The 17,333-nt window shown below is 47.4% G+C and overlaps 1 protein-coding gene across 1 annotated transcript in view; it reads left to right on the top strand.

Annotated features, from left to right (window-relative positions):
* Window positions 1-17,333, top strand: part of LOC144798401 (NACHT, LRR and PYD domains-containing protein 3-like) — a 546,600-nt gene that overhangs the window by 366,703 nt on the left and 162,564 nt on the right. The window contains exon 6 of the mRNA XM_078669258.1: window positions 10,932-12,642. Coding sequence (XP_078525384.1) covers window positions 10,932-12,642 — 1,711 coding nt within the window. The remainder of the gene's footprint in view (window positions 1-10,931; window positions 12,643-17,333) is intronic.

The following is a 17,333-nucleotide window of genomic DNA, read 5'->3' as shown; positions in this document are numbered from 1 at the left end:
GAGAAGACAGCCCTGAAGAAGTCGTTGGGAACTCACTATCCGACGAAACACGCGTTGGCTGGGCAAAAAAGAAAATAACCAGAAAGAAGAATTATTGTGCATTATATTGTTCACGTAATGTGTGTTATTATTTAGCGGGTGACCAGGGAATATGTATATAACCCTTGAAACCGATTACCAGATTAATTTTCAAAAATGCATGACTGCAGTGGTTGATTGGATGGAGCAATACATCACTCAAACTAAACATTGACGAGACTTAGACTTTGATTGTCTTTTGATCTAATGTCCTTTCATCTCTTCCTTCAAGCCTGTGTCGCCAGACTTAGGTTGTGTGTCTGATCCTGTTACTACTGGGTGCAGTCTGGGCTTTCTTCTGGATCACAAGCTTTCTGTGTCTACTCTTGTCAGTACGCTAACCTCCTCTTGCTTCTCTTTGACAAAACAGCTACAAAAAGGTCTTCCTTTCCTCCCTAAGCATACCTTCCAAACTATAATTCATGCCATTATGCTAAGCCACCTAGATCACTGCAGTTCCCTGTTACTTGGATCCCCATCCTACATCCTTCCCGACTCCAGGTGATCCAGCACTCTGCTGCGCAAGAAGAATTGGAATTCCTCTACTGATCCTTTGCTTTTTCGCACTATGCACGTTACCTTAGCTTCCTAGCCCTATGCACATTATATTCAAATCTGTGTGTCTGAGTTTCTGGCCATTCCATCACATTTTATGTATCCATCTGCAATAACAATTCCGACAGGCTCTTCCATTCAGCCCCCTTCACTCACCTGAGGCAAGACTCCTCTCCATTCCAAGGTTCCGTCCTTTTAGAGCAGACAGACAAGCCTTTTCTGTGATGACGACTGAGGACTGGAACTCTCTCCCACTGCAACTCCGATCCTTAAATCAGCTATTTCCTTCCCACAAAGCCTTAAAAACATTGCTGTTTTCTGATTAATCCTCTTCTCTGTTCGGTTTCCTCCTCTTCCACATCTCGATAATAGTTCAAATCAACTCTCAGCGCCAGCGCCTTTTTGGTGATCGTCGCACTTTACAAATATAATTACATTCCATTCCATTGCAGTGGGGGCGTGTCCAACAGGCTCTCTAGCACGGGAAACAACCTTTACAACACAACTTTTACAACACGCTACCATTACAACGAAACATTTACAACGCAACATCCATTACATCGGATGCCATTACAACGCAACCATTACAACGCATGACACTACAGCGCATGCCATTACAATGCATGTCATTACAAACCCATACCATTACAACGCATAATACCCTTACACTATCCAACACTTACCCTACTGTTGTACCCCCTGGAGATAGAATAGTAATTTTTACCCCTACACTATCCAACACTTACCCTACTGTTGCACCCCCTGGAGTTAGAATAGTAATTTTTACCCCTACACTATCCAACACTTACCCTACTGTTGCACCCCCTGGAGTTAGAATAGTAATTTTTTCCCCTACACTATCCAACACTTTCCCTACTGTTGCACCCCCCTGGAGTTAGAATGGTAATTTTTACCCCTACACTATCCAATACTTACCATACATGCAATGTAATGTTATGCGTTGTAGTGGTATGCGTTGTAAAGGTTGTATGCAGTGTAATGGAATGCGTTGTAAAGGTAGTTTTTAAAAATTAGTTGTAATGGCATGCGTTGTAATGGAATTCGTTGTAATGGATGTTGCGTTGTAAAAAATGCATTGTAAAGGTATGCGTTGTAAAAGTATGCGTTGTAACCTCATACATCCCTCTAGCACACACAGAATGTGCCACACAAGATCAGAAGGGTCCACATAAAAAATACAGAAGAGCAGCTTGCAGTCGAAAGGGTGGAGACACTTAAAGCGTTCGATACAGTGTTACAGAAATATATGGAAGAGCTCTTGCAAAGATTAGTTTTCGGAAATACATAATGCTTCTTCATTAGATTGTGTTGCTTTACACTCGGGCTATACACATGCTTCATATGTACAGTGTGTTCTTTGTTTCTTTTTCTGATTCAAAGAAGAACTCGACAAAGGTGAACCTTTTCAACAATTATCTTTGTATTGGCTGCTGTTTCAAAAATATGTAGATGAGAGTGTTAGGACAGGGGACATGACCCGCACCATGAGATGACCAAGTATTATTGCATGACAAATATCTGATGGTGAAATCCCTCAAAGTATAACACTATAGGTGTGGTAGTCTCGATATACATTAAAACGTCAAAACCTGTCTTATAGATGCTTAAGGGTGCAAGTTCGTGGGCAAGACCGACCTAAACATACAAATAGTGGCCACATACTTAAAAACCTGGGTTTACATACACATCATGGTCATGTGAGTGTGCACACGGGACCTCATTTGCTTTCTTGTCTTAGCACATAAAGGGCAGTGAAGAAAACATTAAGGGGCCGATTAGGATGGCGGTTTTTCCGCATCCTCCGGGCCGGCGGAAGTGTCCGCCGGCCTGGAGGATGCGGAAAAACCGCGGCGGAGACTCCAAAGACCCACCGCCAAATTAGGATGGCTGGTGGGTCTGGAATTCCGTCCGCCGCTTTTCCGCCGCGGTCGGCTGCCGACCGCGGCGGAAAAGCTATAACATGGCAGGCGGTGTCTATGAGACACCGTCCGCCATATTATGATGTGTGTGTAAATATGCTTTTCCACGGCGGCATTGCCGCCATGGAAAAGCATACGGACCTTCACTTCGGGGGCCCGTTGCGGGCCCCCTGGGTGAAGGGGTGGTGGTGGGTGCACATGGGGGGTACCTATGGTACCCCCCTGCATTTGCGTGCACAATGCAGCAGGCACCGCGCGGTGCCTGCCGCTTTGTGCACGCAAATGCTGTGCATGCATTTTTTACATTGGGGCGGGTGCAGCTTGAAGCTGCACCCGCCGCAATGTTAGAGATAGAGGATGTGACCGCCACCCTGGCGGTCACATCCTAATCAGATCGGAGGGAACGCCGCAGCCCATGCGGACGTTCCCTCCTCCTCAGGGGTCGCGGACGGACTCAAGTCCGTCCGCGATCCTAATCGACCCCAAAAAGTCTCGGAACACATTCTTCACTGTTGAGGGCAGTTAGGCTGACATGTTCAGCTCAGGAAAAATGCAACAGTAGATGGAGCGTGCGTGGCAGGAGCTCCAGGAGGGTTCTGCGGTGTGAAGAAGGCGCGCTGCTGAGTTTCCAGTAGAAGGTGCAGGTTTCTGCATTATGTCGTCATCGCGTACAAAGAAATAGCAGTTGGAGCCAGCTGAAGAAAATATGGGAAAATGGGAGCCAGCTGAAACAATCATTGGCAATGGCAATAGGTCTGGCTCTAAAGAAATGCAGGGTAATTGGAAGCATTACAAGCAGATAGAATAGGAATGGATAGGAATGGATAGGTATTTGTGTGGAAGCAAAGATCTGTAGAAAAATATTGGTGTAGGTTAAAAGGTCTGGTGACAGTTAAATATGGGTAGTGACTGAAGACGAGAAACTAGGAGTTTATTTTTCACAATTGTACAGAGAAGAAATGAGACCAGGAAGTTTCAGCATTATTGTGGAGATGATCAAAATAAAAAAAAAAAGACTAAAAAGAAGATAGGCATCAAGTTGGACGCTATCCTGCCTAAAGTGCACTCCACTGGAAATCTTTGAAAATAGGGTGCTGTGACCTTATGGAAAAATATTCTCACAATTTCTATATTAGACTTGTTTCCAGAGGGATTCACATTGGTGTCGTGGTAGGGGCATTCATTGTTCTAGGGTTTATTGTTTTAGCATCAGATTTCCTAGATTAGTTTGGGGGGGACTACAAGTGGGTGTTAGCAGTTACATGTACGTTTTTCATTTTTAACTCTGAGCAGAATTGTGTGGCCCTGTTGAAATGGACTAATGCTTTTGGCATTGTTGTACTTAAGTGACTTGTGTGGGGCAAAACAGGTGCAAGCTTAATGGGAAAATGGGACGCACATAGTGTAAAAATGTGCGAATAATCATATGCTGCACTATTTGGGTGCAGTACTTGATGTATTCGCAAGGGTATATTTCCCTTTCCTGTCTGATCAGTGCAACACAGGTTAGCTGGTGCGGAAAGGGCCTGCTCTCAGTTTTGCTAACTGGTATGTTTGTGAAATTTTTGGTTTCAGTTTTAGTTTGTGGGCTAGGCAATCCGTTGTTTGTATGCCACGGTCATTGTTCACATATTCTTGATGTACCACGCAACCATCACCTTTGTGAGCCTTCTGCCGTAGCTGCGTAACAACCCTGTAGAAGGGTTTTGGAGGTTTGTACTTTGGGGGTTTTATGACATTTCTGTACTAATTCCACATTAAGAACGTGATGGCAGTTTGTATTCTTCAGGTTTTACGAGTAGATTACATTATTTCAGTGGACATTCCATCATAAAGCAGTAGTGCCAGAATGGTCATCACAATTTTTCTGCACATTTCCACCTTAAGTGTCTTGTGGTAGGTTGGATTACTCCATTTACTGCGTAATTCCTCTTTAGAGTGTGGTGACATGGCAGATTAATTCCACTTAATGGAGGGACAGCGGTTTGGAATATTCACGCTTTCTTTAGGATGCTGGCACAGAAACTTTGGGACGGGCTTCATGCTAGTGCGCATAATGGGAAGTGTCCGTTTTCAGCTCAGGTTGTTTTATTTTGTTCATGCATATGTTTATCTCAAGCATCCTTGTTGACATCAGTTATAGTGTTTGCTTGACTGCATTAGATGTATTCTTGGCTTTACACCATTATGAGACGCAACAGTTTTTTTATTCAGGCTTGCATGATGGTGGGTGATCATTTTTGGGAAACAACCTTTACAACGCAACTTTTACAACACACTACCATTACAACAAAACTTTTACAACGCAACATCCATTACATTGCATGCCATTACAACGCAACCATTACAACGCATGACACTACAACGCATACCACTACAACGCATACCATTACAACGCATAACACTACAACTCATAGTACTCTACACTATCCAATACTTACCATACATGCAATGTAATGTTATGCGTTGTAATGGTATGCGTTGTAAAGGTAGTATGCGTTGTAATGGAATGCGTTGTAAAGGTAGTTTTAAAAAATTTGTTGTAATGGCATGCGTTGTAATGAAATGCATTGTAATGGATGTTGCATTGTAAAAATTGCGTTGTAAAGGTATGCGTTGTAAAAGTATGCGTTGTAACGTCATACATCCAACTTTTTTAGTTTAGTTTGGGCATGTGTGAGTCTAGACCGAGTGCTTGGTGCAAAAGTTTATGTGTGTAGTGTGCCCTTGTGTTTTTGTAATGCTGGAATTAATAAGGTAGTTTGGTGTAAGATTTTGGAAGGTTGAGTTGGAGTGGTCTTTCTGTTACTTCCTTCTAAAAAGGGAGGTGCATTTGGCCCTGTCTTTTGAGATTTTGCAGTACATACTGTAAACTGTTTGTGAATTGTCTGTGTGATGTCAGTTGGAATGTGTGTGTGGTTTTCCCTGGAGGCTTTTGGGTGCCTCAGAGGAGAAAAGGCTCAGAAAGGAACAGCTCTTGGGCCCATATTATAGAAAGTGCCCCGTGGGCACTTTGGTATTACAAAAAGGAACTCAGACGCTTGTGCACCCCTTTCTGTAATACAAACAACGCTGGTGCACATATAGAGCCAGCACTATCACTAGAGCGTGCTCCCTCATTTGCATAGATGGTCCCATGCAAATGGAATCTTTTTGCCTCTGGGCGCAGAGGCAAAGAAGCTAGTTCACCACCTAAAAGGTGGCGCACTCTCAGTGCGCCCGCTGATAGAAACCCTCTGCAGGGGCAAAGTGGGTCCCATGGACCCCTCTGACATCACCTTGCAGGCGGGTGCTGTACCTCACTGCACCCATCTGCAAGTGGATCTCTAATCCCCCTTAAAAGTAGGTGCGAGTTGCCGCCTGCACAGAGAAACACAAAGCAGCATTGAAGCAGCTGCTCCGTATTTTACTTGAATGCGCTGCCCCCATTCACAGTAGTGCAGCACACTCTCCTTGTCAGCACCGAGCGCACCTTTTCAAAGGTGTGCCCGGCACTAACACGGAAAATATGCTGCATTGCATAATAGTGTCCTGGTGTCCTACATAGTACTTACATTTGAAATCTGTCTTACGTTTAAGGAAGAACCCCCTCTGAGTGAAAGGTATCTTGCTGCAACACGCTAGTCTAACCTTGCATTCTCCCACCGATCCAAGTCTGACATTTAGAGAGATAAAGGTGCAGCAACTGCTGTTTCACATTTGCTCAAGAAGTCCAGTTGACTAAAAAAAACACATGTGACCCTGACAGAAGAAATAGAAAAAAGAGTGGAAGTGCCCCCTATAAAGAAACGTACGTTCTATCTGATAGTACACAATGAAATTGTAAGTTTAATCCTCAGTTTAATAAATGGAAGAGATCAATTTATCAGTCAGCATTACGGCATCAGATCACAAATAAATCGATATTAAAGCTGTAACTGAAAATGTAGCCCAAGATAGATTGGAAAAGGTATCTGACATGCTGATGGATCCACAATTAAAGAAGAAAATATTAGTTGTAGAGTGTTCCTTTAAATCTTTATTGGTCCTGATGAAAAGAAATTAAAGATAAGCACAATAAGAGAGCCCAGCTTTGACGTATAATCTTATTCTTACTCACTGTTTCTTTAAAGGAGCAAGGACTCTAAATTAGTGGCAGCAAAGATTTGCAGCCAGATTCATCAAGCAAAATTGCGATCCCAATAGCTGCGAATTAGCTATTGTGATCGCAATTTAATGAAAAGCAATTCATGATAGGAAAATGTAAAAAATAGCGAAATCGCAAAAAATAATTGCGAATTCGCAAAATAATTTGCAGAAACTAGGAGGAACCCCTATAGCGAATCGGATTAAGCGAGAATCCATGGATTCTGCGAAATATTTTGCAAACTCGCAAAATAATCGCAAACACAATTCATGAAAACTCGCAAATTGCGAAAAATCAGAAAATCGCATTTTGCGAGGCGCAATTTAAGGAGAACCCAAACCAGGTGGTAACCATGAAGAAAAAAAAATAGTAAAAAAAAAATCAACGAGCCGCAGGTGCAGGCCTCATCAAACACACTTAAGGAGACACAGTAGGAGCATGAGGACTCTCATAATGCCTGGACTCTACATGGTGGTCAGACGGCGAAGGCTCTAGGCTGCAGCAAGGAACAGACGCAGGATCCAGGAGCGAATATTCCGCCAGCGGATCACCCTTCTGGGCCAAACTGCGGAGCAAATCCACTCCAAGTACCGCCTGAATGGGGCAATGATCACTAAGCTGATCCGGGACCTAGACCCCCTGCTGCAGCACCCAACAAGGTGGACCAATGCCGTGCCCACCCATATCCAGGTCTTGTGCAGCCTGCAACTCCTGGCCTCCGGAAGCTTCCAGGGGATAGTCGCTGTTGCTGGGGGGATCTCCCAGAGCACCATGTCCCGCTGCCTAAGGAGTTTCCTGGAGGCAATGCTGACCCGGCTACACCATTACATCACATTCCCGACCACCCAACAGGACTTGAATCAAACCAAGCTTCATTTCTACAACATTGCGCAGTTCCCACAAGTAATAGGATGCATTGCCTGTACCCACATCCAAATCTGCCCACCTGCACAAACCGAATACATGTACCGGAACCGCAAGTCCTACCACTCCCTGATGGTGTGCAACGCTAAGACAATCATCACGGACATAGTGGCACAATACCCGGGGAGCACACATGACTCCTTCATATTCCGGCACAGCGGCATGCACACACGACTGGCCAGGGGAGACTTCGCCGAAGGACACCTACTTGGTAAGTACACATGCCACCAAAATCTATACTGTGACCATGTAGCTGCGCATAACAGGCACTCATCCTCTGCTCCTTACATTCAGGTGACAGCGCCTACGGGCTCCGTGAGTACCTCCTCACCCTATACCTCAACCCTGCAACACCACAGCAACGGCGTTACAATGCTGCACACATACGCACAAGAAATTGCATTGAGAGGACATTTGGCCTTTTGAAGAGCCGATTCCTCATACTTCACAAGACTGGTGGGGCCCTCAAATACGAGCCTGAGGTCGGCTGTCGCATCGTGGCCGTGTGTGCAATACTCCACAACATTGCTACCGCAGGATACCTGTAGAGATCTCTGGCAGTGAGTTGGAAGGGGACAACCGCCCACCTGCACATGTGCGTCATGCACGCGGGGAGAATCCTGCAGAAGGACACAGGCGCCGCAACCAAATCACTATTAACTGTTTCTAGTGCACCCACTCCCCTCACCCAACACTTCACTCATGCATGACAATTTAAATAATGACATGAGTCAGATTAACTGGTACTGAATATTTGTTATTGTTTTGTTCACAATAAAGTGGGAATTTCTCACACAGTAACATGAGAGCTCTATTGAGTCATATGTCCTCATGTATTTGAGGAGGGAATGCTTGTCTCAGCAGCATGGCCCTTCATGGTACTAAAGAAATGGTCAATGGCGCCTCCGGGCGGACGCTCCCAGTCGTCTTTCCAGCTCTCCCTCAGGATTTGCCCGTGAGGCAGCAGTGGGCCTGGTGCTGCGGCGGGGTACTATCACCAGTGGCACCGATTGGCTGCTGTGGCTTGAATTTGCCTCACTAGTGTGATCCCCCCCACCCGCCTGGCCATGGCCAGTTGCCTGCAGACCCTGCACTGCAGTGGTAACTTGCTCCAGTGCCCTTGCGAAATCCTGGCAGCACTGGACCATTTGCACTTGCATGGCCAACGAGCGTCGTGAGAGTTGGGAGGTGGCATTCCCTAAGATGTAGTTTGACCGCGTGTACGCAGACAGGCGGGTCAGCAGCTGGCGGTGGCGGCGCCGGTTGACGTCCCGCTGGGTCAACATGGCCTGGGTGTTGTCCTCCACTGCAGCAGTCATCCTCTCCATCCTGTCTGACAGCTGTCCCACATTCCTAGCGCTCTTGTGCAGCTGTAGGTGAATTGCTGCGAGATGACGGGCTTGTTTCTGGTGTATGCGGAGCATACGGCGCTCAATAGAGAGCCCAGGTGCCCGCACATTCACCCTTTGCCAGCACATGGTGTTGTGTTGCGCGGCTCCCTCACCAGTCCGCTGGACTGGCTTCTCACAGCGGCAGTGCGCCGTGCTTGTTTACGTGCTGCAGCTGTTGTTGTCAGTCCTTCTGGCATGTGTGTCACACGCTGCGATTGTGGCGTGCCTGTTGGCGCTGAGGTGGCACTGTCCACAGGGGCAGGTGGTGGTACTACTGCTGGTGCTGCAGCTTGCCCTGATGGTCCTGGTTGAGGGGATGGATGGACGTCTCCCTCGGTGTCCTCAGGATCATCAACTATTTGCAGTGCCTCGCTGTCAGTGCTGGGTTCTGCAGCGCCACCTGTGATGTAAAGTGGACGATGATTAATGACATGCATCTTGCACATAGAAGGTTGCTACATGCATGCAGGCTAACATTCCCTGACTGGCTGTAGGATTGACTCTCACTGGACAGGACTGGCTGTATGGGGCTAGATGGAAAATGTGGTCAGACTACTTGTCTCACAATGCAATAGGGCTTTTCTGGTGTGCATGGTCTGCATGACTGGGGTTGCTGATGGGTTGCTCTGGGGTCATGGCCATTGTCAGGGGACTGGGTCGCAGTCGCATGGCACTTACCTTGTGAATCTTGGGTGGGTCGGGAGGAGTCCAGCTGGGTTACCCCCACGCATGCCTGGGGGTTCAGGGTGTCTTCCACGAGATCCTCAAGTGGGGTGTTGGGTGGGACAGTGGCCTCTCCTCCTGTTGCGACACGCTCCCCCAGCCTCTCTGCGATCCTCTCCTTGGCACGCCCTCTGAGGTCGTACCACCTCTTCTTTAAATCTTCTATGGAGCGCTGGGTCATTCCCACGGAATTTACTTTGGCACGGATGCGCAGCCATATCCTTCTTTTGTCCGCCTCAGGCACCCTCCTTGAGTCCTTCCCAAAGAGACGGTCGTGGTCTTTGCTCACTCCCTCTATGAGGTATTCCAATTCTTGTTCAGAAAACTTTATTTTCCGTTTCCTTTCTGAGGTAATGCCCCCTGTTGCTTCCTGGGACATTTTCTGCACTGGGGTGTCTCCTGATTTTGAGCTGGAGGTGGTCTGGAGCGGAGCTCTGGACAGTGCTGCTTCCACTTCAGGCTCAGTATGCAGAATGAGGGTGGGAAACTGCCTGCTTCCTGGTTGTGATGTCATCACTGTGCTCGAAATGCGACTTCCCGTTTTTGCAATCTCGCAATTAGCGAGATCGCAATTTGCGATTTCGGTAATTGCGAGATCGCAATTTCAACAGGGAAAACGGACGATACTGCGAATTTTATGCAATATTGGGAAAATCGCAATCGGCAATTGCGGCCGATTGTGATTCGCTTTTTTTATCGCAAATTTTCATGCATCCCATTCTGCGATTTCTAAATTGCGAATCAGTATTTCTCGTAATTTAGAAATCGCAGATTTCGGGTTTGATGAATCTGGGGGATAGCTTCTTAATAGAGAGAGAATAGATAGTACTTGGACCACCCCCTGCCTAACCATTATTTCCTATATTATTAGAGATGACTGTTTATAGTATTGTAAGGTGCTGGAACTATCCACATGTGGCACATTTCTTCATCAGTACCACTGTGTATAGCTCAAACCTCATTCACTGCCCTGGAGATTTGACTAGTCCACTGTGGAGCATTATCATGGCATAGGCCATGGAAGGATGCAAGGGTAATTCCAATTTGATCTTGTGCCGGATTACTTCACCAGGAGTTGAGTGACAGTAGAAATTTGCAACAGACAACCTATATGTCATATTTGTATGCACTATGCTGTTTATTTGATATGTTGAATCATGACAGATACCAATGAACTTTTTACGTCTTTTTCAGATTTGCAAAAAAGCCACAAGGAAAGCTTGTACTGTAAGACATCAGAACTCAACGAATATATGGCACCGGGAAGTTCCAAGCAATCCCACAGGTTTCCCATCTCAGAACGCTATGTAGAGCTGGTTGTAATTTCAGAGCGTCAGTACAGAAACCGAGCCCGCCATGAGATGCTGGAAGCCGGGGAGCTTCACGAGCATCATATCAAGCAAAAGCTGCAGGTGGGGCTCGAGCGCATCACTCCCAACCGCCTCTTCCGGTGGTGTTACCGATCCCATCGCATGCCAACCACCGTGATAGTGACTGGGGTGGCAGGTGTCGGTAAGACCACCCTGATGCAAAAGTTTGTCTTTGACCGGGTTGGGAAGAAACACTACCAGAAATTTGCCTTTGTTTTCTTCTTTAAGATGCGTGAAGTGAATACGATGCATCCAGAACTAAGCTTGGAGCATCTGCTCCTTCAGCAATACCCTCACCTTCGCGATGGCCTTCAAAAGATCTTGGAGGACCCGCAAAAGCTGCTTTTTATTTTTGATGGCTTGGATGAAAGTAAACAGCCAGTAGACCTCAGCATCAGCGCCAATCATCTGTGTAGCAGCCCGTCAGATGTGAGGAGTATTCGAATAATCATTGCCAGCCTTGTGAGGCAAACTCTGCTGAAGGGGTCCTTTGTGCTGGTGACTAGTCGCCCCAGGAGTTTAAAAAAACTTGAAGCTAGATTTTTCCACCGAACAGCTGAGATTATTGGTTTCCTTACTAAGGAAAGGGAGCGATACTTTTTCAAGTTTTATGATAATGATGACATTTCACGGGAGGTCTTCAGGTATGTTAAGGATACAGACATTCTGTACACACTCTGCTACAACCCTTCTTACTGCTGGATCACTTGCACTGCACTAAGACCCTGTTTTACCAAACAGTCTGGCAGTCCTTCTTCTCCACCTAAAACCGTAACTCAGCTTTTTGTATATTTCATTTCCAACATTTTGAAGAATCACAATGATTCGACACAAAATATCAGGGAAGAAATAACACAGATTGGATGTCTTGCTGAACATGGAATCAAAAATCAAATATATATTTTCCAGGCTGAAGACTTAAATACGTTCCGCGTGACACGCGGTAAAATATTGTCATGTTTTATGATGGAGACTATGGCTACTGAGTCTAAGACGAACCATGAGTTCCTTCATCTGACCATCCAGGAGTTTTTAGCTGCACTTTTATATTACATTGATGATTCAGATGACAAATTTAAGAAGATAATTGAAAGGATCAGCACCTGCTCTGATGGTCAATATGAAATACTCTCGCGCTTCATGGCTGGACTCTCCCATCAGTCGAGTACGTCAGTTTTGAAAACTTACCTGGGGAAATTCTCAACAGAAACAAGCACAAAAGTAATTAAGTGGTTGGGTGAGAAAGTTTCAGATGAACTAGAGGCAGCAAGGATTGCCAAGGACAAGAGGAAGCTCCTCAACCTGTTTACTTACCTTTTTGAGTCTCAAAACAAAACACTTGTGCGTGAAAAAGTGGGACAGGGTTCGTCGCTTGTGTTTTCCAGTTTCTACCTTACACCGTTGGACTGCACCATTCTCGCCTATATCCTGGAGTGTTGTAAAGAGATAGAAAGCCTGGACTTGGATTCCTGTCTTATCCAGACAGAAGGTTTGGAAAAACTCAGATCAGTTCTTCACATTGTCAAGGAGCTGAGGTAGGAATCTGGGTTATTTTTACATTTACAAAATTGTGGAAATAATAACAATGATACTAATATTTTTAGGAAGGGCTCCTGTTTGTCGACAGTTGTCTAATATTTCCAATTGCTTCTATATATTATATATTTGTACGGTATTATTAAATCACATGTAATGTCAGCTCTTTTCATTCTGTTTGGCACTGAATATCATAACAACATTCATATGGACGAGTGTCATGCCAGTCCTTTCGAAGCAAATAACTAAACACACCTTTATATTGAAATAATGTTGCATTTCTGGTTGTTGGTGGCATAAATGGGAGCATTTAACTACGTTTTTTATTTTATTTTTCATCCTGGCACTCTGTCTTCCACTACTCTTCTGGTCTCATTTCTCTACTCTCTATCTCTTTTAGTTTTTCCTCATGTGGTTCTGATCCAAGCAATATTCACTTCGTGCATCTTGTGTACTCCATGCCGCCTGACCAGGTCCATCAGAGGGCACCCTGGGTGAGAGAGTACACTGTTCCCTGCACCCACTCTGGAATACTAACTCTTTATGCCATCTCCCTCAGTCACCATCCCATCTCTGTTACTTCAACCACTCTGCTCTTCATCACTAATGTCTCCTCACCGCTCGGTGGCCTCTCACTCGCCTGCTCTCTGCTTCCTATCGCCATCTATCTGCACCTTCCGTTTTGAGCTCTCCCATCCACGCTATGCTACTCCAACAACTCGGCACATTACCCTACCCACACTGTCATCCATTTGGGGCATGTAACCCACTCTGTTCCTTCATCTGAACTGTACCAATGAACAGTGCCACTATGCACTCTATACCTCTTGAACTAGACACCCACTCAGTTTGTACCCTCACTCACCTGGTCGCCTTACAATTTCTGTGGTCCCATTCATACTCTTATATTTCGCATTTTGAAAGTGTTATTTTTTTTTCTAATTCAAAATGTTTTGTACTCATCCCCTAATCTGAAATGCTTGGAACTGAATGAACATTGTAGATGATAGCAAAAAAAGTGGCCAATCGTTGAATACAAATTTGACTACATTCAAATTTGGGCTCTAAATGAGGGTAATTCTGGGCTGGTGTACCCTGCACCTAGCAGAGTGTCATCACTAGTCACTAAACGGGCAGGAGCGGTTAGAGTCACCACGTGAGGAATTCAGACTGCTGGGGGAGCAGCTTCTTTGTTGCTCGAGCATGCAGCAGTGACTGCTCCTAAAGCGCTGGACCTGCAGTGGGGGCTGCATCAGAAAAGTGCACCCACCCACCCTCATCTTGAGACGGGCTGGAGGGAGTTGATTATGGATGGGACTTCAGCTGGAGGTTGGCCAGGCCATAATTACTTCAGCAGAGATGCTGTGTCATGGGGTGCACTAGTGTTGTGAGCTTTCTATCAAATTGTGTGTATTTTCCATTCCTTTGCTACTCAGAGTTGCAACTTATATAAATAGATACCTGAAAGAGACATCTAGCCGCAGATTCCTTAACTTAGAACTTCCAGGTGTCAGGCTGGATCAGAAAATATTTGATGGCAGTTCCCCTGCGCGCCGATGAGGAACTTCGGTCAATTCTGTATGATATTGCAGGTGTTGGGTTCGTCATCGTGGTGACATCCGCGTTGTCTATATAGGCCCACCCTGGTGCGCTGACATCAGTTCTTTTCTTTACGCGCCAGCCAGCGCAGATCTGTTGAAGAGAGCTAACCCATATCACTTTTTGCCAGACTTTTTGGTGTGTAGGATGTCCAGTAAGAAGACCTCAGGGTTCAAACTGTGCTGCGCCTGTCACCGCATCATGTCGGTCATGGACCCCATCTGGTGTGTCTCTGGTGCCTGGAGTGCGACCACGACCTGAAGTCGTCCCCCGACTGCCAGACCATGGTGACGGAAGCTTTGAGGGAGCAGTCCCTAAAGCTGCTTGTGCCTGGCATCTGGCACCACGGAGATCTAACTACCACTCCCGGTCGAGGGGAAGGTCTGAGCACTGCTCCAGGGATCGAAGTCTTATTCCTCCCACTTGAAGTCATCGAGGTCAGGTAAGAAGCACCATAAAAAGCACAAGAAGTCGAAGCATGCTTCAACTTCACTCTGTCCGTCACATGACGAGACGGAGGAGTCTCAGCATTCTAGGCCTCGCTCTGCGGAGCATGTGCCTGGGTCAGCTCTGCATTTCTCCCTGCCTAGTTAAAGGAATTTTATGACGCCATGTGCACCATATTTGGGTGGCCTGAGTCTGTCAGCACACTTTCGGCCCGCAGGCTCAGCAGAAGGAGGCCCTGTGGGTTCTGCACCTTTGGGTCTGGCGCCGGCGCCATGGGCTCCTCTTGGATCAGTTCCTGGATCCGGGCTGGCACCGGTCATACCACCTCGACCTTCCCTACCGGTAGCGCTTCCCCATCAGCATTCTAGACGACACAGAGTCGGCTGGGTGTCCACGGACCTCAAGACCGGCGCCGATGTAACCATTGGTATCTCCTTTCTCTCCCACCTCTCCACCCCCCCTTGTGTTGCTGTTTCCTCCACCATATGGATTTGTTCTTCTTGGTCTCCCATGGCCCCTCTGAGGTAAGTCAAGAGTGATTGCTGCCCTACTTCCTTCCGGTTGGATGTTGTATTGCTTAATTTATGTTTTGACATCATAAAAAATAACAATAATGAGAGATTATATACTGCACCCCAGGCTACAGGTACTCACAAAAGGAAGTTCACTCTCTCACAATAGAGTTCGGGAAAAACCAGTTCTCAGAGGGGGGCCCAGCCAGGCCTCCTCCGGTCCCCGTCGGCCAAAGACGGCCCGCCCTTTGCCCGGGCTTAGCCTGACGCCCGCCCGCGCGCGTCCCGTGTCGCGGGGATCCACAGATGGTTAAATCCCCCCGATAACAAGGGGGAGGGGCTGCTGGTCCGCTATCTGCCCCGCTGGTTCCTGGGGCTTTGAGTCTCAATTAGTGCCGGTCCCCTGCTGCCTCACCAGTCCACAAGCACGAAGAGTCTCCCACGGAGCGGGAGACGCGAGGAGTGGATAAACCCCCGGTAACAAGGGGGGAGGGGCTGCTGGTCCGCTATCGGCCCCGCCGGTTCCTGGGGCTTGGAGTCTCAATTAGTGCCGGTCCCCAGCTGCCTCACTAGTCCACAAGCACGAAGCATCTCCCGCGGAGCGGGAGACGCGAGGAGTAGATACACCCACGATAACAAGGGGGGAGGGGCTGCTGGTCCGCTATCGGCCCCGCTGGTTCCTGGCGCTTGGAGGCTCAATTAGTGCGGGTCCCCAGCTGCCTCACTAGTCCACAAGCACGAAGCATCTCCCGTGGAGTGGGAGACGCGAGGAGTAGATAAACCCCCGGTAACAAGGGGGGAGGGGCTGCTGGTCCGCTATCGCCCCCGCTGGTTCCTGGGGGTTGGAGTCTCAATTAGTGCCGGTCCCCAGCTGCCTCACTAGTCCACAAGCACGAAGCATCTCCCACGGAGCGGGAAACGCGAGGAGTAGATAAACCCCCGGTAACAAGGTGGGAGGGGCTGCTGGTCCACTATCGGCCACGCTGGTTCCTGGGGCTTGGAGTCTCAATTAGTGCCGGTCCCCAACTGCCTCACCAGTCCACAAGCACAAAGCATCTCCCGCGGAGCGGGAGACGCAAGGAGTACATAAACTCCCGGTAACAAGGGGGGAGGGGCTGCTGGTCCGATATCGGCCCCGCTGGTTCCCGGGGCTTTGCAGTCTCAATTAGTGCCGGTCCCCAGCTGCCTCACCAGTCCACAAGCACGAAGCATCTCCCCCGGAGTGGGAGACGCGAGGAGTAGATAAACCCCCGGTAACAAGGGGGAGGGGCTGCTGGTCCGCTACCGGCCCCACTGGTTCCTGGGGCTTGGAGTCTCAATTAGTGCCGGATCCCAGCTGCCTCACCAGTCCACAAGCACGAAGCGTCTCCCCCGGAGTGGGAGACGCGAGGAGTAGATAAACCCCCGGTAACAAGGGGGGAGGGGCTGCTAGTCCGCTACCGGCCCCACTGGTTCATGGGGCTTGGAGTCTCTATTAGTGCCAGTCCCCAGCTGCCTCACCAGTCCCCAAGCACGAAGCGTCTCCCACAGAGCAGGAGACACGAGGAGTAGATAAACCCCCGGTAACAAGGGGGGAGGCGGGAGGTTTCAGCCACGTTATAGTTAGGAATTGGCATTTAAAAAACCTTAGAAATTCACTGAAAAACTATAGGTTTCACACATGTTACAGTTAGCTGGACATTTAGCTGGACTCATGACATCAGTGATGTCATGAGTGATGTCACTGACCATGTCATGAGTGATGTAATATGTGATGTCATCAGCAGTGCATTGCGGGCGCGCGAGTTATAGTTAGCTGAACTAACTATAACTGGGGAACTTCAATGGTTTTGTATGAGTGAAATGTTCAGCTAACAATAACATGTGTGAAACCTATGTTTTTTTCCAGTGAATTTCGAAGGTTTTTTAAATGCTGATTCCTAGCTATAAAGTGGCTGAAACCTATGGTTTTTTCAGTGAATATACATATATATATATATATACATATATATATATATCCAGCTTCATTTCCTGCAAGTTCCGAGAGCACTCTGACGGGTGCGTGATGCGGTCGCAGGATCCGCATAAATATCCAGCTCACGGTTTCCACAAAGCTTCAACCAAAGAAACCACGCACTCCGGGGTAGCTCTAA

Source organism: Lissotriton helveticus, chromosome 12 (genome assembly GCF_964261635.1).
Source record: "Lissotriton helveticus chromosome 12, aLisHel1.1, whole genome shotgun sequence".
Classification (NCBI taxonomy): Eukaryota; Metazoa; Chordata; class Amphibia; order Caudata; family Salamandridae; genus Lissotriton; species Lissotriton helveticus.
The sequence above is the reverse complement of the archived record's forward strand: the minus strand, read 5'-3'. Positions and strand labels throughout refer to the sequence as shown.